The 26,847-nt window shown below is 38.7% G+C and overlaps 1 protein-coding gene across 3 annotated transcripts in view; it reads right to left on the reverse strand.

Moving 5' to 3' along the window:
- Positions 1–26,847, reverse strand: part of slc4a2a (solute carrier family 4 member 2a) — a 48,637-nt gene that overhangs the window by 20,120 nt on the left and 1,670 nt on the right. The window contains exons 2-7 of one of the 3 annotated variants that reach the window (XM_067453565.1): positions 24,826–24,891; positions 19,094–19,252; positions 4,798–4,954; positions 2,417–2,676; positions 1,930–2,066; positions 1,625–1,857 (exon numbers count right to left, since the gene is read on the reverse strand). In XM_067453565.1, coding sequence (XP_067309666.1) covers positions 1,625–1,857; positions 1,930–2,066; positions 2,417–2,676; positions 4,798–4,954; positions 19,094–19,153 — 847 coding nt within the window. In that variant the 5' untranslated portion in view covers positions 19,154–19,252; positions 24,826–24,891. Of the gene's footprint in view, positions 1–1,624; positions 1,858–1,929; positions 2,067–2,416; positions 2,677–4,797; positions 4,955–19,093; positions 19,253–24,825; positions 24,995–26,847 lie in introns of those variants that run through there. The other 2 variants (XM_067453564.1, XM_067453568.1) reach the window with 2 other exon arrangements.

Genomic DNA, 26,847 nt, shown 5'->3' on the forward strand with positions numbered 1-26,847 from the left:
AAAAGAAGCCGGGGGAAACAAATACATTTTCCTGACGTCACTGATGCTCTGTGATCTACTGAAATGCATAATGCACGCTACTTAATAATGAAAAACAATCTTACTAATAACCAATATAATGCTGCACTTTACAGTATATTAACTACACTACACTATATACCCTAGGAGGTATTGAAACAGGTTTCATATTTCCGAAATGTTTTAGGGATTGTATTGTATTATAAATTGTATTTTATTTTTTTAGAAACTACTAATTTTGTATTTAATAATTATCATAATCATTCTTTTTCTCATTATTGTTATTATTAATGTCTGTGCTAACACTGCTGTACTAAAGCACACAAACACACAGACATTTAAAAATATACACTTCCCCGTTCAAAAGTTTGGAGTCAGTAGGATTTTATTTTAAAGAAATACTTTTATTACAAAAATAAATGCTGTTCTTTTGAACTTTCTACTCAGGAAAAAATATAAATCACAGTTTTCACAAAAATATTCAACAATGATATTAAGAAATGTGTCTTGAGCAGCAAATCATCATATCAGAATGATTTCTGAAAGATCATTTGACACTCCAGACTGGAGTAATGATGCGAAAATACAGCTTTGCTATTACAGGAAGAATTTACATTTTAAAATATATTAAAACAAATATTTCACAATATTGATATGACTTGGTAATCATAAAAGACTTTTGAAAAGCAGTGCACGTAATAAAATATAATATATGTGACTCTGGACCACAAGGTACGGGTATATTTGTGGCAATAGCCAACAATACATTGCACGGATCAAAATTATAGATTTTTATTTTAAGACAAAAATTATGATGATATTAAGTAAAGATCATGTTCCATGAAGATATTTTGTAAACTTCCCACCATAAATATATAAAAATTGTATTATTAGTAGTATGCCTTGCTAAGGACTTCATTTGGACAACTTTAAAGGGGCGGTTGCATGCGATTTGACTTTTTTAACTTTAGTTAGTGTGTAATGTTGCGGCTTGAGCATAAACAGTATCTGCAAAGTTACAGCGCTGAAAGTTCAATGCAAAAACAGCCGGTTTGGACTACAACGAGCTTCTTCCTGGGTTGGTGACATCATAAACGCTTGCTATTAACATAAACATAACATAGTACATAAAATTACAGGAAACTATATTTGGCCTTCTAACCAATCTAAGACCATTGTGTTTTTCGGAGGGATGGGCGTCAGAGAAGCAGGAAGCAAACGAGCCGTTCAAAGGACAGTGGAGACAGCGGTGTGGAATAAAGGGAGAATAGAAGAAAAATATGGCGTTAAAAAAAAAGAAGTATTAAGACATGTTATACTGCGGCCCATAAACACAACCAAGCCTAGAAAAAAAATCACGGAACCACTGCTTTAAAGGCAATTTTCTCAAAATATAGAGGTTTTTTTGCACCCTTGATTTCAGATTTTTAAAGTTATATTTCGACAAAATACTGTTTCGACAAAACATTGTAATTTCAAAAGTTGACCCTTATGACCACTTTTGTGGTTCAAGGTCACATATATTTAAATATAAATGAATGTTCAAGTTATCCAGTGTTCTTACTTTGTCAAATGAATGTCAGATTGTACACAAACACAAACTCACTCTTAATGCCGTCCAGGTCGACCGTGGCGAGCGTCTGTGCCTCGCTCTCGTCAGTGGGCATGTGCTGGTAGTGTGCCAGAGCAGTGCCCGTCATGTTGCCCGTGCGGCGGCGCTCCTGCAGATCATAGCTCCGGCCGGACTTACAGCTGCCGTCTGCCGAACTCAAACTTGGAAACAAACATGGAGCGGACACTCGTCTGCCATTGGGCAGATTACGAACCCAATTTCTGCCCCTGCAGAATTAAGGGCACATGGTTAGGATGAGCACATACATGTGATCTATGTTTGTGTGCGTGTTGACTTACGCGGTTGCTGTAACATCTTCTGGGATGCTGATGCTGGTGTGAAGTGTTGAATGGGGTATGATTGACAGTTTTCGATGAGGCAAGGCTTCACCGTTCTTTTTTACAGTGGAGTTGGGGTCATCTTCTGATACAAAAAACTGCAGACCAACAAGAGAAGGGTTAGCAAGGTCATAACGTGTGTGTGTGTGTGTATGTGTGTGTGTGTGTGTGTGTGTGTGTGTGTGTGTGCGTGTGTGTGGGCTGGTAAACCCTGTGTTATGGGGACAAAATGTCCTCACAAAGATGGTAATATCCGACATCCTTGTCCTTGTGGGGACATTTTTTAGTCCCCATGAGGAAAACATCTTATAAATCATACAGGATTATTTTTTTGAGAAAGAAAAAAGGCAGAATGTTTCCTATGATGGGTAGGTTTAGGGGCAGGGGCGATGTGTGTGTGTGTGTGTGTGTGTGTGTGTGTGTGTGTGTGTGAGAGAGCCTTGATTACCTCTGCCCGCTCAGGGTTGACCTCTGTGTCCGTGTCCGGTGTAGGTGTTGTGGTCACATTGCCCTCTCGGTCCTGCTGGCTGCAGGAATCTTCGTCCGCCTCTTCATCCTCATCATCCTCATCTATTGGAGGAGCCGCTCCCATGGAGGAGCTCCTCCTCCGGCCGGAGTCCTTGCGTTTCCTTCCGGGCTTCTTCCTCCGGCCCTCGGGGAGATGTTTAGATAGAGGATGGTGAACATGTAGAGAGGTATGCCGGTGATCTACAAATACCACAAACATCCAAGACTTAGAAGAGACTCATTACATTAAAAATCTTCATTTGTGTTCTACTGAAGAAACAAACACACCTACATGTTGGATGCACTGGGGGTCAGCAGATAAACATCACTTTTACATTTTTGGGTGAACTAACCCTTTAAGGGACATGGTGATGGTAAAAAAACTACGTTCTTCTACGTTCACTCACAAAACTTTTGTGATGAAAATAATATGAGGTAGGATCAAGAAATAATTTTCAGTGCTTTGCAAGCGAATGCAAAGATTCTCTGAAGAGATTTGGGAGAGAACGCAATTCTTCTCAGTGTTGGGGGTAACGCATTACAAGTAACTTGAGTTACATAATCAGATTACTTTTTAAAGTAACGCATTACTTTTCACATTTACAACAAAATTTCTGAGTTACTTTTTTTTAAAAAGGAATGCAAGTTACACATTTATTTGACTGACAGCTCTTCTGTCCCCATGTTGAGAAAAATCATGCAGTGCAGAGGCGTTGTGTGAACAACTTATTGTAGTTCTAGACTAAATGTGAGCATTTATTCATCTTACTTGCACAATAAAGATTCTGTACCCATCAAAATTAACCTCCAATAGTTAAATGTTAAATCAAACAAATATTTTTATGCATTTAATCCCACTTTATTGACCAATATCTTGCTGCTGACCTTTAATGATTCAGTTAAACCATGAGCAGAAATTACTAGATTACTTTTTCTCCTGCCCTATTCTTCTATTATCCAGAATGGCAGCACAGCAGAGCCGCTCCCTCTAATGCTTGTGCGTGAATTTGCATTTTTACCTCAGCCTAAGGCTTATTATTTCAATTTTGCTATGAAGAGGCCTTTACCTTTGCACAAATATAGAATTTTTTTGTTATAAAAAATAAGCCCAGCCCAGGTGAGAAAAAGTAACGCAAAAGTAATGTAACGCATTACTTTTCTTAACAAGTAACTAAGTAACTCAACTTTTCAAAGTAACTTTCCCCAACACTGATTCTTATTATACTTAAAATACTTAAAAGAATAGTTCACCCAAAAATGAAAATGTGATGTTTATCTGCTTACCCCGAGTGTAGGTGTGTTTGTTTCACAATGAAGACAAATGAAGATTTATAAAAAAAATTGTAAATGGGTAACAATTCTATGAGAGCAAAAAAAACATGCTTAAACAACACAAAGAGCCCTGTGGCTCATGATGACACATGGATGTCTTAAGACATAAAACAATCAGTTTGTGTGAGAAATTGAGCCGCATTTATATCATTTTTTACCTCAGATACAACGCTATATCCAACAGCCTGGAACACGTTTAACCTCCGGTAAAGAAGGTCAATATACACAATCTGGCGATCTTGACCTTCTCATTTCATTTGACTTCAGATTTTCCTTTTTGGGTGAACTATCCCTTTAAAATACAGTTTTTTCTACCACTATGTCTTTAAAGTTCATATTTGGAGATAAAGAGTTGAACTTTAGAAATAAAAACAGCATAAACTCTCATAAATATGTATTGTAATTTAAAGGGGCGGTCGCATGCGATTTCACTTTTTTAACTTTAGTTAGTGTGTAATGTCGCTGCTTGAGCATAAACAGTATCTGCAAAGTTACAGCGCTGAAAGTTCAATGCAAGCGGAGATATTGTCTTTTAAAGTTAAGGCAGTTTATTGCCTACAAAAACGTCCGGTTTGGACTACAACGAGCTTCTTCCTGGGTTGGTGACATCATAAACCCTCGCTAGTCTCCGCAGATGTGACTTCTGCCCGTAATGGGAAGGGGCGTGGCGTTTCCGGCAACCTGTGCTTGGCTCTTCAGCCAATAAAAATACAGGAAACTACATTTGGCCATCTGACCAACCTAAGACCATTGTGTTTTTCGGAGGGATGAGCTTCATAGAAGCAGGAAGCAAACGAGCCGTTCAAAGGACAGTGGAGACAGCGGTGTGGAATAAAGATCAAATAGAAGAAAAATATGGCGTTAAAAAAAAGAAGTATTAAGACATGTTATACTGCGCGCCATAAACACAACCAAGCCTAAAAAAAACACGGAACCATTCCTTTAATATGATAACATTCTCTGAGGCTATAGACCAAATGCATTACATACACTCAAAGTCCTCCTCATTAAATGTGCGGTGTTGTTCGATGGGCACGCGCTGGGCAGGCGTGAGGATCTGCTGGAAGCGCTGCACTCCCAGTGTCTTATTCAGGTCTCCCTCGTCATCATCCTCACTCCGCTGGGGGGGAGAATGCACTGCAACAGGCTACACACAACCACAGAGACACAAATATTACAAGTTTATTTTCGAAGAGCCTACATAGATTGATATCGAAGCAGTTGATGTGCAAAAAAAACAGATAATGTATTCTCAGGTTCTCCAATTTATTTGTATATCATAGCCAGGTAAGATGAGTTTGCTTTTATAGCATATTTAACACACCAGTGATAATTCTGAGTGCCTTACATAAAATTATTTTAAAAATATCATTTAATAATCATGTATAAGAAAAAACAACAACAATAAAAAGTAATGTATTAAACACAAATAAGAAGAAAAGAGAAGAACATATATACTGGCATTCAAAAGTTGGCAGTTGTTTTCAACATCAATAATCATAAAAGTTTCTTAAACATGAAATCATCATATTATAATGATCATTTGACACTGAAGACTGGAGTAATGATGCTGGAAATTCAGGAAAAAAAATTACATTTTACATATAGTATATTAAAATAAAACATTTTATTTTAAATTATAATAATATTTTACAATATTACTCTTTTTACTGTATTTTGGATCAAATAAATACAGTCTTGGTGAGCATAATAGACTTTTTCTTTTTTTTCTTTTTTACATAAAAAAAATCTTACCAATCCCAAACTTTTGAATGTCAGTGTACACAAGATGATCCTTTGTATAAATATTATATATATACGATTATACAAAAGACATAAACAGGGAAATTAATGTCCCTTTTAAACTAAAAATAGATTTTTTTTAATTGCTTTAAATCTACAATTTATCATCACTGCTTGATGTAATGTTCAATTGGTCAGTATACTCAATACTGTACTGTAATAATCATGCACACAAAAGCTCAAGGTTCCCCTGCTGGTATATACTGGAATTATATATACACACACTCTAAAAAAGGCTGGACTAAAAACAACCCAAGTTGGGTTGAAATTTTGAAAATGGATTTACCCAGCAAATGGGATGTTTTAACCCAGCAATTGGGTTGTCCTAAGCAACATTTAACCCATCCGCTGGGTTAAAACAACCCAATTGCGGGGTTAAAACAACTCAACCGTTGGGTTAAAACAACCCAATTGCAGGGTTAAAACAACTCAACTGTTGGGTTAAAACAACCCAATTGCTGGGTTTGTCCATTTTCAACCCAACTTGGGTTGTTTTTAACCCAGCATTTTTTAGAACGTACAATTTGCCTAAAAAAAAAAACCCACTGACCACCATACAAAATGACCGGTGCATTCTGATGAAATACATTATTTTGCAAGCAACACATGAATATTAAATTATATATGCAATGCAATATTGTGTTATATTAAAGTACTTCATTTACATGATTTTTTTTGTTCTGAAGGAATAAAATGTACAATTTGCCTGCAGTATTGAGTGTTGTCATTTTCCTGCATTTACTGCTCACTTTACAGAAAACTTGGATGCACAATTGAGATGGCAGATTTTTAAACCCACACACTTCCAGGGGTCTTGCTCCACCTAATTAACTGGCAATGACATACAAGTGAATGAAAAATGGATTGCTTTTTTCCAGGTATTACACAGTAAATCACATATCTGTAAATGTCCACTCGCTTTTGCTCTCTCCACATGCAATCTCTCATTCTGTGTCTTGTCCCCCGCTGCGGTATGCTATCCTGAGGATAAACTTAGGCTTGAGGTCTTGTGCTCCATTTAATGTAGTGTTTTGACAGGGAGGCCCTCTCCGGGTAAAACTAACATGCCCACAGATACCGGCCTCTGGCACGCACACACACACACACACACACACACACACACACACACACACACACACACACACACACACACACACACACACACACACACACACACACACACACACACACACACACACACACACACACACACACACACACACACACACACGCGCGCACTCAACCAAGGCACAGCATCCTCAGCTCATCCCACCTATGCCACAGAGAGTGAGTCAGCACTCCTACAGCCACTCACTGACTAAAGTCAAGCTCCTGCTGAACGTGTCGAGGACACAAACCAAGCATTGTCTTACTTATAAAGCTGTTGGTTAGCCTTGTTAAGGGGCCTGGAAAGACACCAGCATACCAAATACCCAATGCTGTGGACCAGAAAACACGATACACCATCCAGTCAGGACACAGAAAGTTTCATCTGCAGTCTATAACCACCAGTGTCGCCACAGTTACTTTGAAAAAGAAATCTGATTACTGATTACTCCTTTAAAAAGTAACTTAGTAACTTTACAGATTACTTGATTTTAAAAGTAACTAAGTACGATTACAAGTTAGTTTATTAGTTACATTCAGCAGTTTCTGACAACACCCCTGCCGCCTCAACATAGAAATGATAACCATTTTTAGCAACACTCACTTTACTGGAAGTGCATTTTTAACAGTAACTCCAACAATGTATCTCCTGACATTTTAAGTTGAAATTAAAAAATATTACCTGAAAAAATACTCCCCCAGAGACATAAGAAGAAAGCAAAAAAAAAAAAAAAATATATATATATATTCAATGCAAAAAATGCTTTTCTTACATAGTACTTTTGTCTTGTTTCTAGTCCAAACATCTGAAAATGCTTGTCTAATACACAAGTATTTACTATACAAGCAAAAGTAATTGTCTTGTTTTTGGAAGAAATAACTCAAAATTAAAAGAGTTTTTGCTTAAAATAAGCAAAATAATCTGCCAATGGGGTAAGAAAAATAATTTAAATTCAAACAGAAAACAATTTTATTTTTCTTACCCCATTGACAGATTATTTTGCTTATTTTAAGCACAAACTCTTAATTTTGAGTTATTTCTTCCCAAACAAGACAATCATTTGTCCTTGTCTAGTAAATGTTTCTTAATGTAAGAATTTTTTGATATTTTGACTAGAAACAAGACAAGACTACTAAATAAAACATTTTTTGCAGTGTTACTAAGGACAATTACTAAAATAGTAAATCACAGTGCCTTGGATAAATTACTTTAATCTGATTAATGGTTTGGAAATAGTAATGCATTAGATTACTCGCTACTGGAAAAAAGTAGTTAGGGTTAGGGTACGTTGTCACAAAGCCCATCTCACTACAGCGGCTCTACAATCATTTTATGAAGCAACGAGAACAGTTTTTGTGCGCAAAAAAACAAAACAAATAACGACTTATATAGTGATGGGCCGATTTCAAAACAAAGATCAAACCGTTATGAACCAGTGTATTGATTCACGATTCATGCATTGATATACTGATTTATAACGGTTCGAATCTGGTCGCTTCATAAAATGATTGTTGAGCCGCTGTAGTGAGATGGGCTTTGTAACGACGTCTTTAGTGCCTTTATGGGTCTTGAGAGAGGAAATGACATTGGTGTCAATGAAGGCCTTTCTGAGCCATCGGATTTCAACACTAATATCTTCATCTGTGTTCTGAAGATGAACGGAGGTCTGACGGGTGTCGAACGACAAGAGGCTGAGGAATTAATGACAGAATTTTCATTTTTGGATGAACTAACCCTTTAAGCCCAATTTGTACTTCTGCCTCGAGCCACAGCTACATTACATGTGTAACTGCACGTCGACGTGAACAATGATACAGAGCTATATGAAAGTCGGCGTAGAGACGATGCAGGTCAGACGCAGAAGTGTAAATCAGCCTTTAGTGTGAATGGCCCCTTATACAGTATGTCTTACACCACATCAATCAGCCGCAACCCAATAAAGCAAAAGGCAACGTTAGCCATGTTAACTGGGGTTTTTGTCATAACCGTGACCACACAAGTGACACTAGATTGTTTCATGGAACTCCATCTACACTATAATATCATTAGACCAAAATACTGCTTCTAATTAATATTAATTAGAACTTAACTTCTTAATATTATAATATCAAACATGGATGGGATTGAGTGTGTACGCTTAGAATCGTATATTATCTCAAATCCCCCAGTTGTATGAAAATACAAGAGGCATTTTTCCATTATGCTTTACTACAGTTACATTAGTGTTCAGCTCTTCCATGGCAGTACTGATGCAAATGCAACAAAGGGAGAAACTTTTCTGATTTTCTGTTTTATAATTGATTGTGTCGCATCACGTCTCATTTTTAGGTTTTGTTACGTTTTACGTTTTGTCACTGGAATATTGTTGCGCCGCCCTGGTAAGGACCTCTTGGGGAAACAGTAGACCTGACTTTGTGCCTTCGGCAAGATAAGAAGTATGTGTATCGAAGGCACCAAATCAGGAATGCTTCTGGTTCTCCAGATGCACGCGGCCCCATGTTAAACACTCACATTCCACTTCCTCTCGGATTGGGCTCCATCATGGACACCTGACTCAAATATTTCTGATATAACTCCAAGTTATTGTGTTCCTCAATACTGAATTCTCTACACAGGGTTTCCTTTTTTCTTTTCAAAGGATGAAATGTGATGCTACACAGTGAGAGACTCGTATTGGCTTACATTTTCCCACAGAAATGTCATTGCCTCTGTAAGATCTGAGTCCCGTTTTAATATTGGGAACAATGCTCAGACTGAATGAGCTGTGATCCTTCAAAATTACACGATCATTTTACCAGACAGAAGAAGACTTCACACAGAATCCACTGATGACATTTGTTTAGCTCTTTTATCTCATCACAAAACCCCCAGATCTTCTGTATAATCTCCAAACACCATCAAATCAGGTATTAAACGTACATCTCAGGATGTTCTGTTCCACCCACTTTGGGAGATCATTTTTTCAAGAGCGATTTCCTGTGATAATTTCCACTTTGTGCATGTAAACTAATATCTTAGCTTTTTTTGAAGAAGAAGAATGTTAATTAACTACATTGAGTTTTGATTAATTTTGTCTTGTTTTACATTTTAAAAAACATTTATTGTTTTTTACACTTACACTTCTACTCTTCACTTATTAACATAGTTAAATATAGTTATTTTCCATGTTTTATGTACTTATGTGTATGTTTGAATTTAAGGTAATTTTACGATTTTTAGTTTTACATAAATAATTAAAGGGGTCATGACATAAGAATCCTTTTTTTTTTCATTGATCTTTTTGCATATAAACTCAATTCAGGGTTTTCTCAATTCAAGTCATAACCCCCGGATTTACACACAAACTATTTTATTTTATTTTGGTTTTATTCCCAAATTAAAATGCATTTAAAATAAAAATAAAAAAGCTAAATGAAAGCAACTTGCTCTAACACATCTTTAAATATGTCAGTGCCATTGTTTTGTATCAAGATGCACATCAGAAATGTTTTCCTTTAAAGAACATTTACAAAAGCTACTTAAATGTCCTAATTATATTTAGGCTTAAACCTGGCTTAATCTAAGTCCTGTCTGTAAAACCAGGCCAACATATTACAAAATTTCAATTCTGATGCAAATGTAGCTTGAACGTTTAGCTATTTTTACTAGAAAAGAAGACAAAATTATGGTTGCAGTGTGTATCTGGTTTGATACCGTTGTTTCTTTGTGTCTTACAATGCATTTTCACTGCAACACTGATATATATAAACTAAATTAGAAGACATGTAAGCCTGGTTTCACAGACAGAGCTTAGATAAAGCCATGATTAGGCCTTAGTATTCACATTAAAAACTCATCAGCATGAGCTTTTATCAAATCAGTTTTGTTAATATTAAGTTTAAAGGGGGGGTGAAACACTCAGTTTCAGTCAATCTCATGTCAATCTTGAGTACCTATAGAGTAGTATTGCATCCTTCATATCTCCGAAAAGTCTTTCGTTTTATTATATTTATAAAAGAAATATAGGCTGTACCGAGTCTTTTCTGGAAAAAACTGAGCGCCTGGAGGCGTATCGTGTGGGCGGAGCTAAAGAATGACAAATGCGCAAAGCGGTGACGTCCTCAAGCGTGGAGAAACCCATCGTTAATAGATATGATCCAGAATCTAATTCGGAGGCTGAAATAGAAACAGCAACAGCAGGACGTCCGTCTCTGTGGTATGTACTGTATTTAGTGGCCTGTCAACATTTGTGTGTTTACTCGCAGTTTATGAGGACATGATTCGGTTTATGGACTATTGTATGCGACCAAACCTTAGTAGCAAGCAAAACGGTTTTCCACGTCAGACTAGCGTAACGTTATACATAGAACAACAATGAAGTCCGTTAGAGCATTTGAATGACGAAGCACGCGATCGTGTCGTTTACTGATGTTTACTCACGCGACGATAAGCAACAGCACAGACATTTGAAGCAGTTTTACTCACCGACTGCTTCCAAAGCAGGACCGAACCTTTATCGCTGGGACGGCTCCGTCAAAAACACTCTTCTTGGAGTGTGGAGATCCACTTTGCGATGCGACTGAAGCATTTCTGCGTTCAAATCGGTTCAAATGCAGCGCTGCCTTCCCGGAATGCTGTGCTGAAGCGTTGAAGTCGCTTAATGTCAAAGTGGAGGAATGAAGTGGAGCGCGGCGCGGACTATAACCGACATTAGTGTTCACGGACGACTGGATCTGCAGCTGAGCGAGTGTTTATGGGCGTGCATTTCCTCTCTCGCTCTAGTCACGCGCGCACGCCCTACCGGGAGAAGAGCCCGTACAGCCCATACAAGGACCTTCCGCTCTATCGAAGTCAAGTCGACTCATACTCAAAAAAAACTCTCCAAAACTTGTGAGAAACCGTAAGGAGTATTTTTAACACAGAAATACTCCATCAAACGTCCAAAAAATAGTTTTTGAAACTTTGACTATGTTTAGGATGGAAATCCAAGTCTTTAACAGTGTAAAAAGCTCAGTATGCATGAAACAGCATTTCACCCCCCCTTTAAACAGATAGTTCACCCAAAAATGAAAACTCTGTCAATTTCTTTCTAGTCTGTCACTCTCCTACGCATTTTCTGTTGTGCTTTAGAGCTCTACGGCCGACGATGCTGTTCACACGAGCTCCACGATGCATGCGTGTGAGATGCACTGTATTTACAATGTAAACTGCGTAGGAGACTGGCACAGGCTAGAACAAAATTGTTGTATGAAGTCGTTATTTTTGTGTGTCTTTGCGCATAAAAAGTATTCTCACTGCTTCATAACATTAAGATTGAACCACTGGAGTCACATGGACTATTTTAACGATATCTTTACTACCTTTCTGGGCCTTGAAAGTGGTATTTAAAGCTGGAGGGGTCAGAGAGCTCTCAATATCTTAAAGGGGAGGTTGATTGTCCATTTTTACAAGATGCAGAATATATGTCTGATGTCCCCAGAGTGTTAGCTCAAGTTATAGCTCAATGTTCAACACATTTTTTTTAATAACATGTTAAAATTGTCTCTTTTTGAGGGTGTAACTTTAAATGCAAATGAGCTGCATGAGGCGGAGCTTCAAGAGTTTGTGTTAGCAGCTCTGATAACCTCGTGCAGACAGGCAATGAAACCGCTCAGCTTTTTATGTTCAAATAGGATATGTTCAAATATGGAGGGACTCAAGAAGAAGTGACAACATGTCGAATGAGACAGGATGATTCTGTGTGGTTAGTGTTACGGTAGATACAAAGGAAAACTGGTGCGAGGATTCAAGTGCAAAAAGGGGTGATTTATTTACAAAAAGAAACAAATACAAAGCAAACCATGAAGAGAAAACAAAACCCACGAGGGGGCAAAAATACATAATTAATAATAATAATAATAATAATAATGCCTTCGATTTATATAGAGCTTTTCAAGGCACTCAAAGTGCTTTACATTGAAGGGGGGAATCTCCTCAACCACCACCAATGTGCAGCATCCACCTGGATGATGCGACGGCAGCCATATTGCGCCAGAACGCCCACCACACACCAGCTGATTGGTGGAGAGGAGACCGAGTGATGAGGCCCATCAGGATATGGGGATTATTAGGAGGCCATGAAGGACAGCGGCCAATGGGCAAATTTGGCCAGGATGCCGGGGTTACACCCCTACTCTTTTTCCGAAGGACCTCCTGGGATTTTTAACGACCACAGAGAGTCAGGACCTCGGTTTAACGTCTCATCCGAAAGACGGTGCTCTTTATCAGTATAGTGTCCCCATCACTATACTGGGGCGTTAGGACCCACACAGACCACAGGGTGAGCGCCCCCTGCTGGCCTCAATAACACCTCTAGACACCTCTATAATCAAATCATAAACTCAAAACATACCAAACTGGAGTCACGGGGAAGACGGGAGACATAGACATACAATGATCTGACAAAGACTGACAAACACCAGGAGCTTATAAAAGGGAACAAATGAGGCAGGGAACGAGGGAACACAGGTGGGAGAAATCAAACACTAATTAGATAACAAGGGGGAGGGATCAGACAATGACAGAAGCACAAATGGTCATACTGACCAAACCCACACGTGCACACAAGACAGGACAGGCATGTGACAGTTAGTTGATGAATTTACAGAGTTAACCATTTTCAAGTCATTGATTAGCATATTCTGTCAGGATAATCTCACCCCCTTTGTTGTGTGTTCCCAGGGCGGGTTTATGTAAATGTCAGGGTTAGTGATGTCACAAACCCGGGAGGAAGCTTGAGTACTCCCTACCAGCTGTTTGTTGTAGTCCTTAAAAAACTATTTCTTTAAAAAAAAAAAATCTCCCTTTTCTTTGAACTTAGAGCGTCGTAACTTTGCAGATGTTGTTTATGCTCAAACATCAACATTACACACTAACTAAATTTAAAAAAAGTCAAATCAGAATCAACCACCCCTTTAATTTGTATTCTGAAGATGAACGAAGGTCTTACGGGTTTGGAACGGCATAAGGGTGAGGAATTAATGACTAATCATTTTAAATTTTGATAATTAACAATTAATAATTATCCAATTAATTAACAATTAATTAACAATTAATATTATAGTGTGTAATGGTCTCTGGAATTGTCAGTCTGCTGTAAACAAAGCAGACTTCATTTCATCTATTGGGACTCATTCTCAGCTCAGCCTCATGGCCCTAACTGAGACCTGGATCAAACCAGAGGACACTGCCACTCCTGCAGCCCTTTCAACCAATTTAACTTTTTCACACACTCCTCGGCCTATTGGGAGGGGTGGGGGTACTGGTTTGCTTATCTGAAATGATTGGAAATTTGATCCATTACCATCTCTACCGGCCAGTTCATTTGAATCGCACTCAATCACTGTTACTCACCCTGTTAAAATCCATGTGGTAGTGGTCTATCGTCCTCCAGGTCACCTCGGTAACTTTGTGGAGGAGTTGGATGTGTTACTTTCTAACTTCCCTGAGGATGGCACTCCACTGATTCTGCTTGGTGACTTCAACATCCATCTTGATAAACACCTAGCTGCAGACTTCAGCACTCTACTGACTTCATTTGACCTTAAGTTAGTATCTACTACGGCTACTCACAGATCAGGTAACCAATTAGACCTTGTATACACACGCAACTGCTCCACGGACAACACTTTAGTTACTCCATTACACACCTCAGACCACTTTCTCATCACTCTTAACCTCATACTGACTCCTGATACAACACGCACTCCTACACAGATCACCTTTCGGCGTAATCTACGCTCCCTCTCTCCCTCTCGCCTATCCACTATGGTATCATCTTCACTCCCTCCACCTGCTCAGTTCTCAGCACTGGACACTAACAGTGCTACCAACACTCTTTGCTCCACTCTAACATCCTCCTTAGACAGTTTTTGCCCCCTCTCATCCAGACCAGCCCGCCCCACCCCATCTGCCCCCTGGCTGTCTGATGTTCTCCGTGAACATCGCTCTGGACTCAGGGCGGCAGAGAGGAAATGGCGGAAATCTAAAAACTATACTGACCTTACCTTGTATCAGTCGCTTCTCTCTTCTTTCTCTACAAATGTCTCCACTGCTAAAACAACATACTACCACAACAAAATCAACAAATGCTCTGACTCTCGCAAACTCTTTAAAACATTCTCCTCTCTCCTTTGTCCTCCTCCTCCCCCTCCTTCATCAACTCTTACAGCTGATGACTTTGCATCATTTTTTACAAACAAAACATCCCTCATCAGCAAACAGTTCTCCTCATCACAAACTGACACGCACATCTCAACAACTAACACGAACACGCTTCCATCCTTCTCTCCGCTCTCCGAGGCAGATATTTCTAAACTCATCCTTTCCAATCACCCTACTACCTGTCCACTTGATCCTATACCCACTCACCTCCTTCAGGCCATTTCTTCTTCAATCACTCCTGCACTCACTCACATTGTCAACACTTCTCTTCACACAGGAACCTTTCCCACAGCATTTAAGCAGGCTCGGGTAACCCCACTGCTTAAGAAACCCTCTCTGAATCCAGCACTTTTAGAAAACTACCGACCGGTATCCCTTCTGCCTTTCATTGCAAAGACCCTTGAGCGAGTTGTGTTCAATCAACTCTCTATGTTTCTTGAAAGGGACAACCTCCTAGACAACAACCAATCCGGCTTCAAAAGCGGCCATTCGACTGAGACTGCCTTGCTCTCGGTAGCTGAGGCACTGAGACTGGCAAAAGCAGCTTCGAAATCCTCAGTGCTCATTCTGCTGGATCTGTCTGCTGCTTTTGACACAGTTAACCACCAGATCCTCCTGTCAACACTTAAGACGATGGGTATCTCAGGAACTGCCCTCCAGTGGTTCAGGTCTTACCTCTCTGGTAGGTCCTACAGGGTGTCATGGAGAGGTGTAGTGTCTAAGTCACATCATCTAGCTACTGGGGTTCCCCAGGGCTCAGTCCTTGGACCACTTCTCTTCTCCATCTACATGTCATCATTAGGTTCCGTCATTCAGAAACACGGCTTCTCCTATCACTGCTATGCTGATGACACTCAACTCTACTTCTCATTTCAACCAGATGATCCTACAGTCAGTGTTCGTATCGCTGCCTGTCTGACAGACATTTCTGACTGGATGAAAGAGCATCATCTTAAACTCAATCTTGCAAAGACACAATTACTTGTTTTCTCAACCAACCCAGCACTTCATCAAAATTTCTCCATTCAGCTTGGTTCATCGACCATAACTCCATCAAGGACAGCCAGGAACCTTGGAGTTGTGATTGATGACCAGTTAAACTTCACTGACCACATTACTGCAACAGCCCGGTCCTGCAGATTTGCTTTATACAACATTAGAAAGATCAGACCCTTCCTATCAGAACAGGCTGCACAACTCCTGGTTCAAGCTCTTGTTCTCTCCAGACTGGATTATTGTAATGCTCTTCTGGCTGGGCTTCCAGCATGCACTATCAAACCCTTGCAGCTGATCCAGAATGCAGCAGCGAGAGTGGTCTTTAATGAGCCGAAGAGAGCGCATGTTACGCCTCTCTTCATCAAACTGCACTGGTTGCCAATGGCTGCTCGCATCAAATTCAAGGCTCTAGTTCTCGCCTACAAAACAACCACTGGTTCTGCACCATTATACCTAAACTCAATTGTTCAGACTTACACACCCTCCAGAAGCTTGCGTTCTGCGAATGAGCGGCGCCTCGTGGTTCCTTCCCAAAGAGGCATGAAATCGCTCTCACGGACATTTTCCTGGACCGTTCCCACCTGGTGGAATGACCTGCCGATCTCAATTCGTGCTGCCGAGTCTGTAACCATTTTTAAAAAACATCTTAAGACACATCTTTTCCAATTGCACTTTTCCTATTGCACTTGACCAATACAGAATAGCACTTACTGATCATATCTACGTCTCTCATCCGGATTTGTGCCTTCAGGCGGGTATGTTACATAGTTATCATAGCTACCAAAACCCAGTGTTCTGTATTTTGCGTACGTGAGTTTTTGCTGTCGATGGCTATTGCTGCGCGTTTAGCTAGAATGCCATACAAAACCAACCCATTGGGCCACTGAATCCGCATTAACGACAACAGTTGGGGCATCAGCCTTAGTCCTAATGGGTTGTTATCTTAGCTATCCAAATCCAGTGTTCTGTATTTTCCGTACGTGAGTATTTGTTGTAGCTGGCTATAAAAAAAAATAAAAATAAAAAATAAAAAAAAACAGTTGTGTACTCTGCTAATTAATTGAGATTTCTTACAGCTCTTACAGGTTGTTGGCTTTGTTTGTTTCGTTGCTTCTATTGCTCTACCCTTTTTTTTTTTTTTTTTTTTTTTTTTGTAAGTCGCTTTGGATAAAAGCGTCTGCTAAATGATTAAATGTAAATGTAATAGATAATACACTTTAGGGTGAACTATCCCTTTAAATTCTCGCTTGTCACTACTGAGAGCCACTGGATCCACCTTAAGCACAAGGAGGAAGTCCATCAAGCCAAGCAATGCGGAGCAGAAAACCACCCAGAGGAAAGCTAATTAAAATACTACAGTTTCCCAGAGACATATTTGATCAAAAAAACATTTGACAAACAAAACACGCGGCACAACACGCCTTCATCACAGCTGTATAATAGTACATGTTCCTCATGTAAATTGATTTCTGGGTATGGCACATTAGGTGGCCTTATCTCCATGGCTACGCAGATTGTTTTTAAATCTTATTCTTGTGAATCAGACCCCTGGAGGATAAATGGCAATTGTTTCAATAAGAGACCACTGTCTCTACAAATCAGCAGAACAGGTTCTTAATGATCTTCCTAGGGTTAACGGAAATGTCAGTAAAATTACTGGATAATGTCCTGTTACATTTTCCTTTTTTTATTCTTTTTTTTTTGTAAAGTGAATACAAAACATTGCAACAACAAAATGTCTTTCTATTGAGCTGTATGCCAAAAAGACAAACCAGTGTAGCCCGATTCCTAAACCATATGACTCTTATGAGCAGGTTCTTTTCAAAGTATCAAAGATATACAGTGAACGCAGTGTAGTCTGAGTCTCGAACAGAATTACTCTGTATAAATCGTTCAAAAAGACTTTACCTGTTTGAGTCAAACGACAGAAAAGAGTACTAATATGCAGATTCAGCAGCATGCAGCATATTCAGAAAGCTTGTAAAGCTAGATTTAAAATGACAATGTTACATTACATACGTGCAATGTCCGTAATAGCTGATAATAATATACATTGTCAATGTATATTATTATCAGCTATTACGGACATTGCACGTGAGATGGCTGAGACGAACGTGGCGCGCGCCATCAGACAGAGCGCAAGACTGATATTTACCACTGAACGAGACTGAACCTCGCAAGACTTTTAAAAATGCCCGTTGAAATAAAATGCTGCTTGATCTAGACCAATCAGCATGTTCAGCGCCCAAGCCCCGCCCTCGAAAGTTCCTGAACTTTGAAAAAGTACTACCTCGCGAGCAGGGCCGTTTGGAGGGGGAAATATTTACCCAGAACTTCATTTAGACCCTGGTTCCTGCGGTCTAAACACACGAAGTACCACCCAAAGTTCCTGGTTCCTGGGTAAAGTTCCTGCAGTGGAAACGGGGCTAATCTGAAACTCTGCCCTGTGTAACTTACAGCAGGAATATGCCTTAAAAAAGTAATCAGGGTCATTTTAAATCCACCCGCTTTACTAACATTTAGTGTAATATGGATGACTACTGATCATAGCATAAAAATTAGGCAGCAGCTATTTACACTTAGTGAAAATAACATTTTCTTAGCGATAGGTGATATTTATATTAAGTGGAACTAGTGATATATTCTATTTACACCATTTAAAAGTAGTCATTTGCAATGTGTAAATAGTAATTAAATGCTATTTATACTTTATTTTGACAGCACCTCAGTATTGTTGTAGATAAATAGGATGCAATAATAACAGTGTAAATAATTATTAAAATAATTATATTTATTAAAGTTATGAAATGGATGCAGCCTCAATGGGACAAAAAAGCCCTCCCTACACCTAACCCTACCCAATAAAATATTTTATTATTATAAAACATGCTGTTAGGCACTTTATTTCCATTTTTAGAACATTTTCTTAATTTTTATTGAAAGTAAATGCCTTTCCGATGTGATATGTCATAGGAAAAGAGAGAAGAGCGAGCTCTGCGGAAGGCGGATTCGAATCAAAACTTTACAGACTACGCCACTGAAAACGTTGAAGTAATTGTTTTAACAAGCATTGTTAGGTGGAGCTGGTGCGAATAGCACTTGCCAACAAGTCACACTATTTGCACTTGGTGTATATAGACACTCCCATGTCTGATGTCAATGGCAACGTGAACGTGAAAACATTAAAAAATGACTTACCAAATGTCTTGTCAAGCCTGCGGCAGGAGTGACGTCACTGGCATCCTGAGGGTCACTCATTGCTTTTGGTCAGGTTTGTGGGTGATGCTGTAAAGTGCTCTGGCTTTAGCCCTTTTCTCTTTCACTCAGACTCAACTGGGAACTTTCGGGCAGCATAACCTAACGTGGCACATGGAAAAAGAAAATATGCTTGGTTAAAAGTTTCATGACACTTCAATTTAACTTATATCAACAATGACATGCAGCTATGTCTTAGAGACGACCTTTATTTTTTCCTCACTGAGCTTGTTTTTTTTGTAGTTTATTCAGAAATGCAGCACTGAGAAAGTCCTCAATTCTAAAGAGATTGCTTGGTTTTAATGGCCATTAAAGCCTGTCCATTAATGGCTTTAAAGCCCTAAAGTAAGGATCCATATAGTTAAATAGTAACATAAATGATCAATTCTGTGAATAGCAGTAAATGCACATTGCTGGAAGTCTTTTAAGGACCTTTTTTTTTTTAAATGGCATTTTATTTGATAATGATGAGAGTAAATCACAAAATAATTTGTACTCGTGTAAACATATATGCACATTCTCAAGTTTAAAAATAAGTTCTCAAGGGTGACATATAAATCATATTTCCATTAAAGGCATTTCCCAATCCCAACCCAAGAAGACAGGAGGCTGGGAGATGTGTTTTTCAATACTATAACTTACAGTGGCGGCCAAAATTATTAAAACATCTGACAGATCTGAAAATACTGAGAAGGTCGTGGTGATTTAATTGCCGTCTGAATCCACATCTCTGAGTTTTCAACTGAGTTAACTTATTTCCACATTTTTAAAATGACATCTTCCTATTTTTAAACAGGAGATTTAAATAATTAAATAATAATCATTTACTATTATTAAATATGATTTTATTCTTATTATACCAGGCTATGACATTTTTTACAGCAGACAGTCATTGGACTGAGCACGTGAGCATGTTCTCAGGGGCACAGGATCACAAAACTCGCTCCTCCACTACGAATAAATCGAACTTCCGAATGCACGAGTTTATCACTGAGGTGACTTGCAAATTCATTTTTACAGAAGTCCAGCACATGAGAAACAATTACTGTCCGAAATGACAGTGAAATAGGCCTAGCCTGTTTTTTGTAAGGAAAATTACCTTGAATGAAGGCTTATGAAGCCTTCTGAAGGCACTGGTTTATAAAGCATAATCATGACTTTGTAGGTACTGTAAAGGCCAATTCAACAAAAAACAACAACTGAAACCTCTTAAATATGCCAAGTTTTCTAATAATTTGGCCAACACTGTATCCTCAACTTAATGTTTGTATGCTGCATTAGAGAGATAGGTCTATTCAGACTGTACAATAAATCTGACTGTCTGAGCATCAGTCAACCACAAGGTCAAAGCTCGTATACAATATCACAGGAACAGCGTCTCATATAAATTGGCCAAGTCACAGGAAATTCTGTAACGTTTCTCAATGGAAAACACCACAATTAGAAACCACATCCTTATTCAAATCGATAAGATGTAGGTGTAAGGTCACAGCATGTGAAAGGTCAAATGATTATTTCTTCCTACAGAATTATCGGGAATTTTTATTTTTATTTTAAATATTCCACTTATAACAAACAAGTTGACATTGAGCCATTACGAGAGAGAGAGAGAGAGAGAGAGAGAGAGAGAGAGAGAGAGAGAATAACATTGTAACAGAAACACGTTCTAAAGAATAATTCATACCTGTGAAGGCCTAAATATGAGGACACTAAAACCCCCTGGCTTATCTACTTCCCCTGACTCTTTCTTAAAGTTTCCTGTGGCACCCACCATTCAAAGGTTAAGTAATGTGTGTGACGTTGGTGAAGCATGCACTTGCCTAAACAGAGAACACACTTTTCAAGGCTGAGTAGTTATAATAGCTGGAGTTCATGGCCACTGTTTCCTTTATTATTAGGACATAAAGTGTCTTCAAAGTTTTATCAAGAAAAAGGTTGACAAATGTTATTTGCATCAAAGAACCTTCTAACCTGTGCCTGATATTGTTCAAAGCCATGTGTAAATGATATGAGCACATTTTGGTGTTTATTGACTTATACATCTTTGCCTTGTTTCAAAGACTATAGGCTTAATTCTTGATGTTTGAGCTGTCTTAACTGAAAAGCATCTTGTACTGATATTGTGAACTATGTCAGGGACATTCCTTTGTCTCAGGAACTATATAACTGGTGTGCATCTTGCTTAATGGAGGAAGTCTAATCCATGTCTGTGAAACCAAGTCAATATACACTGATCCACATAACATTATGACCACCTTCCTAATATTGTGTTGATCCCCATTTTGCTGCCCAAACAGCCCTGACCCGTCGAGGCATGGACTCCACTTGAGCCCTGAAGAGGTGTGCTGGGGTGTCTGGCACTAAGATGTTACCAACAGATTCTTTAACTCCTGTAAGTTGCGAGGTGGGGCCTCCATGGATCGAACTTGTTTGTTCAGCACATCTCGAGATGGCGTTCCCCAGGTAAGTGGCGAACATGCACTCAACAATCCACGTGATGTAAAAGAAAACGTGATTCCTCAGACCAGGCCACCTTCTTCCATTGCTCCGTGGTTCAGTTTTGATGCTCATGTGCCACTGTTGACACTTTCGGCGGGGTCAGGGGTCAGCATGGGCTCCCTGACTGGTCATACACAACAAACTGAGATGCTCTGTGTATTCTGACACCTTTCTATCAGAACCAGCATTACCTTCTTGAGCAATCTGAGCTCCAGTAACTCGTCTGTTTGATCGGACCACACGGGCCAGCCTTCGCTCCCCACGTGCATCAATGAGCCTTGGCCGTCCATGACCCTGTGGCCGGTTCTCCACTGTTCCTTCCTTGGAGCACTTTTGATAGATACTGACCACTGCAGACCGGGAACAGCCCACAAGAGCTGCAGTTTTGGAGATCCTCTGACCCAGTCGTCTAGCCGTCACAATTTGGCCCTTGTCAAACTTGTTCAAATCCTTACGCTTGCCCATTTTTCCTGCTTCTAACACATCAACTTTGAGGACAAAATGCTCACTTGCAGCCTAATATATCCCAGCCACTAACAGGAGCCGTGATGAAGAGATCATCAGTGCTATTCACTTCACCTGTCATAATGTTATGTGTCATAATGTAGTGGTGTACGCTAAGCTTTCTAAATGCTTTTTAAGTAACTTTGGTAACACTTTAGAATGATGGTCATTAGTTAACATTAGTTAATGTATTAACTAACATGAACTGACCATGAGCAGTACATTTGTATTAGTTAATCTGTGTTAATGTTAGTTAATAAAAATCCAGCTGTTTATGGTTTGTTCATGATAGTTCACGGTGCATTAACTAATGTTAACAAGATTTTAATAAAGTATTAGTAAATGTTGAAAATAACATTAACAAAGATAAATAAATGCTTTATAAGTGCAGTTCATCATTAGTTCATGTTAAATAATGACCATTATTCTAAAGTGTTACCATAACTTTTTTAAAGGGATAGTTCACCCAAAAGTGTAAATTCTGTCATCATTTACTCCCCCTCAAGTTGTTCCAAACTTAAATATATTTCTTTCTTTGACTCACCGACTTCCATAGTACTTTTTCCCCTACTATGTAAATTAATGACGTCCATCAACCGTTTAGTTCCCCATAACCATCAAAATATCTTCTTATGTGTTCGGCAGAAGAAAGAAATATATTAATAAGTTCGTTGTTTTTCAGGAGGAACTGTAAAAGGCGGCTGCTGTTTGTTTGAGGCGTTGAGGCGGTGACCGTCTATCTATAACTCTCTGCATAGCCTTACGGACTGAGCAGATGACATATGATGTGGGTGTGCGGAGGTAAGGAAAAACATATCAGTGTTGCCAAGTCCAACAGTTTTCCCGCGGAATTGGGCTAATTTAACACCGTTGCCGCTGTGTTTTTTTTTTATGTCCGCGGTTTGAAGTGATCCCAATAATGCTATTTAGTGCCGGAAATGCTCATTTTAGCAGGGGACCCTAGCAAAAAACATATATTTTACCCCCCAGAATGCATTTTTTTTTTTTTTACCAGAGAACCCCTTAAAATGCGATTGGGCTTGTTTTGGGCAAGTTTTGAGTTGCAATTGAGTGAGTTTTGTTGTGAAAACCTGGCAACCCTGATACATATGTTGACAGGCAGAATCGGCCTGAATGCAATGATTGGACGAACATATTTTGGTCCTATAACTTCCACAGGAAATATATGTGCATGTGTAAATATTTAGACAAACCACTTATATTATTGATAGCTATTATGGTGTGAGTTTCAACCAGTATAACAAAAAGTGTTCAATTCAAAATCAAAATCCAAAAACATTTGCTTTATTTGGAAATGTTAATTAAAAAAGGATTTTTAATGTGTCCTCATACTTTAATATTGTCTGATTTTCTTTGTTTTATGTGTCAAATCCTATATTTGCTTTTTTTTATAATTTTCAAAACTTTCTCTTCATTTCGATTCAAACAAAAAAGCCTGAGTTTTCAGTGTATGGGTGCCTGTGTGAGTTTGTACTGTAAAGGTGACTGAGGACAGTGATTCAGCAGAGATGCTCCCCAGAGAACATCCACACCGTGAGCCTTATTCTAATGCTGCTCAAATACCACTACCATGTGAACGTTAAATACAGAACTGTGTGATATAAATTATAGTTCCTAACAAAACAGCACACTAAAGCAGTTTCTTTACAGCATGCAATCACATAGCATTGCATATTGCCATGTTATTTGTGCTATTTGCCTGTCTGGTGACACTAGACAGTCAGAAATAGAAAAAATGTCAGAGCCAAGTAGATACTCAACATTGAACTATCTTTAGATGAATTCACATTAACATGTATTAACATTTACAATGCATTTAAGCGGAAGCTATATGATTTATCAGTTCATATGCATTCCCTGGAAATCAAATCTTTATATCACTTGCTACTATTTAAGCTACAGGAGCACTAAATAAAACTGATTTCTGTTTGTCAGAGTGAATCCTTCAGTATTTCAGTCCAATAGTAAAATCACTGAGTCATCTAATGAACTTAATCTGGGCCAAAGTCATTGTTGCTCTGATACCAAGCGTAACTCTAGATCCTCATCTTCACGAGGCTGGGTACACAGAGGATGAGAGACCAAAGAGAAAGAGAGAAAGAGACACATTCCTGACAATCACAGTCCAATCACCACTAAAAAGAAACCAGACAAAAACATCATTACGATTCTTTCAAGCATATTTCTATGCATATTATTCTTCTCTCCCCAACAGTGTGCATGAAATTGAAAAATTCCAGCAGGAAACACTTTGTAAGACAGGAAGGGCTGCAGTTACATTTTCAGCAAAATACAAGTGCAAACAGCGGGTTCTTCTACAAAACTACGAGCATACACTTTCTAGTAAATAAATATCCAACAGAAAATCAATACAATTGCTAAAACTGTTTTTCTGTGGAACATATAAGAAGTCATGAATTTTTTTTTCAACAAAAAGCGTCTTTTTGGTCCAAACATCAATGAAAGTCAATAGTCACCAAAATATTTTGGTACCAACTTTTGTGTTTCCGCAGGAGGGAGAAAGTCACACAGGTTTGGAACAACATGATGGTGAGCGCAAGGATGAAAGAATCTTCCTTTTTGGCTGAAGACCTTGTTACAGAGATGAAAAGCTTTGCTGCTAACAGAGAAACCCAGAGAGACAGACTTACCTCAGAATGCTCACTGCAGGCAGACTACAGCTACAGCACTCATTGTAGTGTGATGGCAAAGACCCACTGAAGCCAAACAGCCACCGAAAGGCAGAGAAAGAAAAGACACAGAGGAGGAGGAGGGACAGGAGGTGAAAAAGGCAGTGATTGGAGAACAGAAAAGCTGTTCTGGAAGTAAAGCACACTACCCTTTTACCCTAACCCCTCTCTCTCTCTCTCTCTCTCTCTCTCTCTCTCTCTCTCTCTCTCTCTCTCTCTCTCTCTCTCTCTCTCTCTCTCTCTCTCTCTCTCTCTCTCTCTCTCTCTCTCTCTCTCTCTCTCTCTCTCTCTCTCTCTCTCTCTCTCTCTCTCTCTCTCTCTCTCTCTCTCTCTCTCTGTCACAGACACATGCTGTTCACTTCCAACCTTGAGGCACCCACTGATAGCTGTCCCTCCCCCCTCGATTAAGTTTCCTCCTTTAGCCCTCAGACAAACATGTGACCAAGGGGACATGACTCAACAATACGGGTCTATTGCCTAAACTCCAGGAATCATTTGAAAAGATTCACAGATCCAAGTGCTCTGTTAGACATCTACGGATATACTTAATATATGACCATGCATGCTTTTACTAACTATGCATTAAACAAAGTTATTTTTTCTATTCACTAATAATAATAATAACAATAGATTTTATTTATAACAAGATTCTCAAAGTGCAACAATGGAAAAGGGAAAAATAACACAAAAAAACATTAATAAGATCATATTATTAATGCATTAAGCATATGCATAAAACAAAGTAGTATTTTCTCTTCACTAATTTTGACTATGAAAGAATAGCAGTCTTGGATATAAAATCTGAAATGTGTCACTGCATTTTTTCGTAATAGATGAATTTAACACTTTAAAGGGATATTCTGGGTTCAGTACGAGCTAAGCTCATTTGACAGCATTGCCTTAAAAACAGGTTTCAGTAAGCCTCTTACAATGGACGTGAAGGGGGCTGTAAACGTTAAAATACTCATTGTTTCAATAGTAACGTCACAAGACTTAAACAATTTGTGATTTTATATTGAAAACAATGGCTTATAAACTTTTTCAGTATAGTTTACAACCTTGATGCTGAAACTACATAAACCCTTAAACAACTTTAAGAATGATTTAAACAGGTTTAAACAATACATGAGCAATACTAATAAGTTAACATATTTTTATAAAATAATTTACATTAATCCTCCAGAAATGTCCCCATTCACTTCCATTATAAGTGTCTCATTGTAATCCTGGATTTTTCTTTAAGAAAACAAGAGATTATACTTTTTTGTGATAGTCAACACTATGCCGTAAATGCTGTTAATTAAGCTTGGAAAACTGATGCTGTTGTACTGAGTATGGAATATTACTTTAATTATTTTATTGACTATTGTTCAAAATCAAGAGTTAAATTATGAAACAATAAATCATGGAGAACCCCAGCAGCTTTTCTAGACAAAACAATGTTTATGAATTTGCATGCTTGTTCTATCAGTGGAGATACGCTTTATCCTGCTCATGACCTCAGTGTCCACTGGACATTACTAAGCCTCGGTGACAAACTGCAGTGCAACAGTTGTGTTTAACTGATTATATGTACAGCACTGTTCTAGGAAACTTGCCTCATATCTTTATTGTTTCCTGAGGTTATAGTCTTAATTACAAAATGACGTCTTCATAATGCATTTACATAGAAACGTAATGTCTTGAACATTATGATATAATGGATAACCGTGATCCTGCGATGATGACGTGAATTCACGGCTGAATAGTTCCACACCATGCAATCCAGCCACCAGCAATGAAATAGCACGTTTTAATTTCATATTACAAGGATGCTATTATAACGGTAAATTATAACTGAGCACTGTCATTTCCTGTTTGACCTATGCAGATTTTCTTTACATAAATACACCCTGATGCATTCAGCAATCACGCCTCATTGTATGGCAGTCGAGGGTTTGTCCACAAGCTGATTCTGTGTCTGTTTTCTGATTATGGTTCTTC

This window comes from Pseudorasbora parva, chromosome 9, assembly GCF_024679245.1.
Source record: "Pseudorasbora parva isolate DD20220531a chromosome 9, ASM2467924v1, whole genome shotgun sequence".
In the NCBI taxonomy this organism is placed as follows: Eukaryota; Metazoa; Chordata; class Actinopteri; order Cypriniformes; family Gobionidae; genus Pseudorasbora; species Pseudorasbora parva.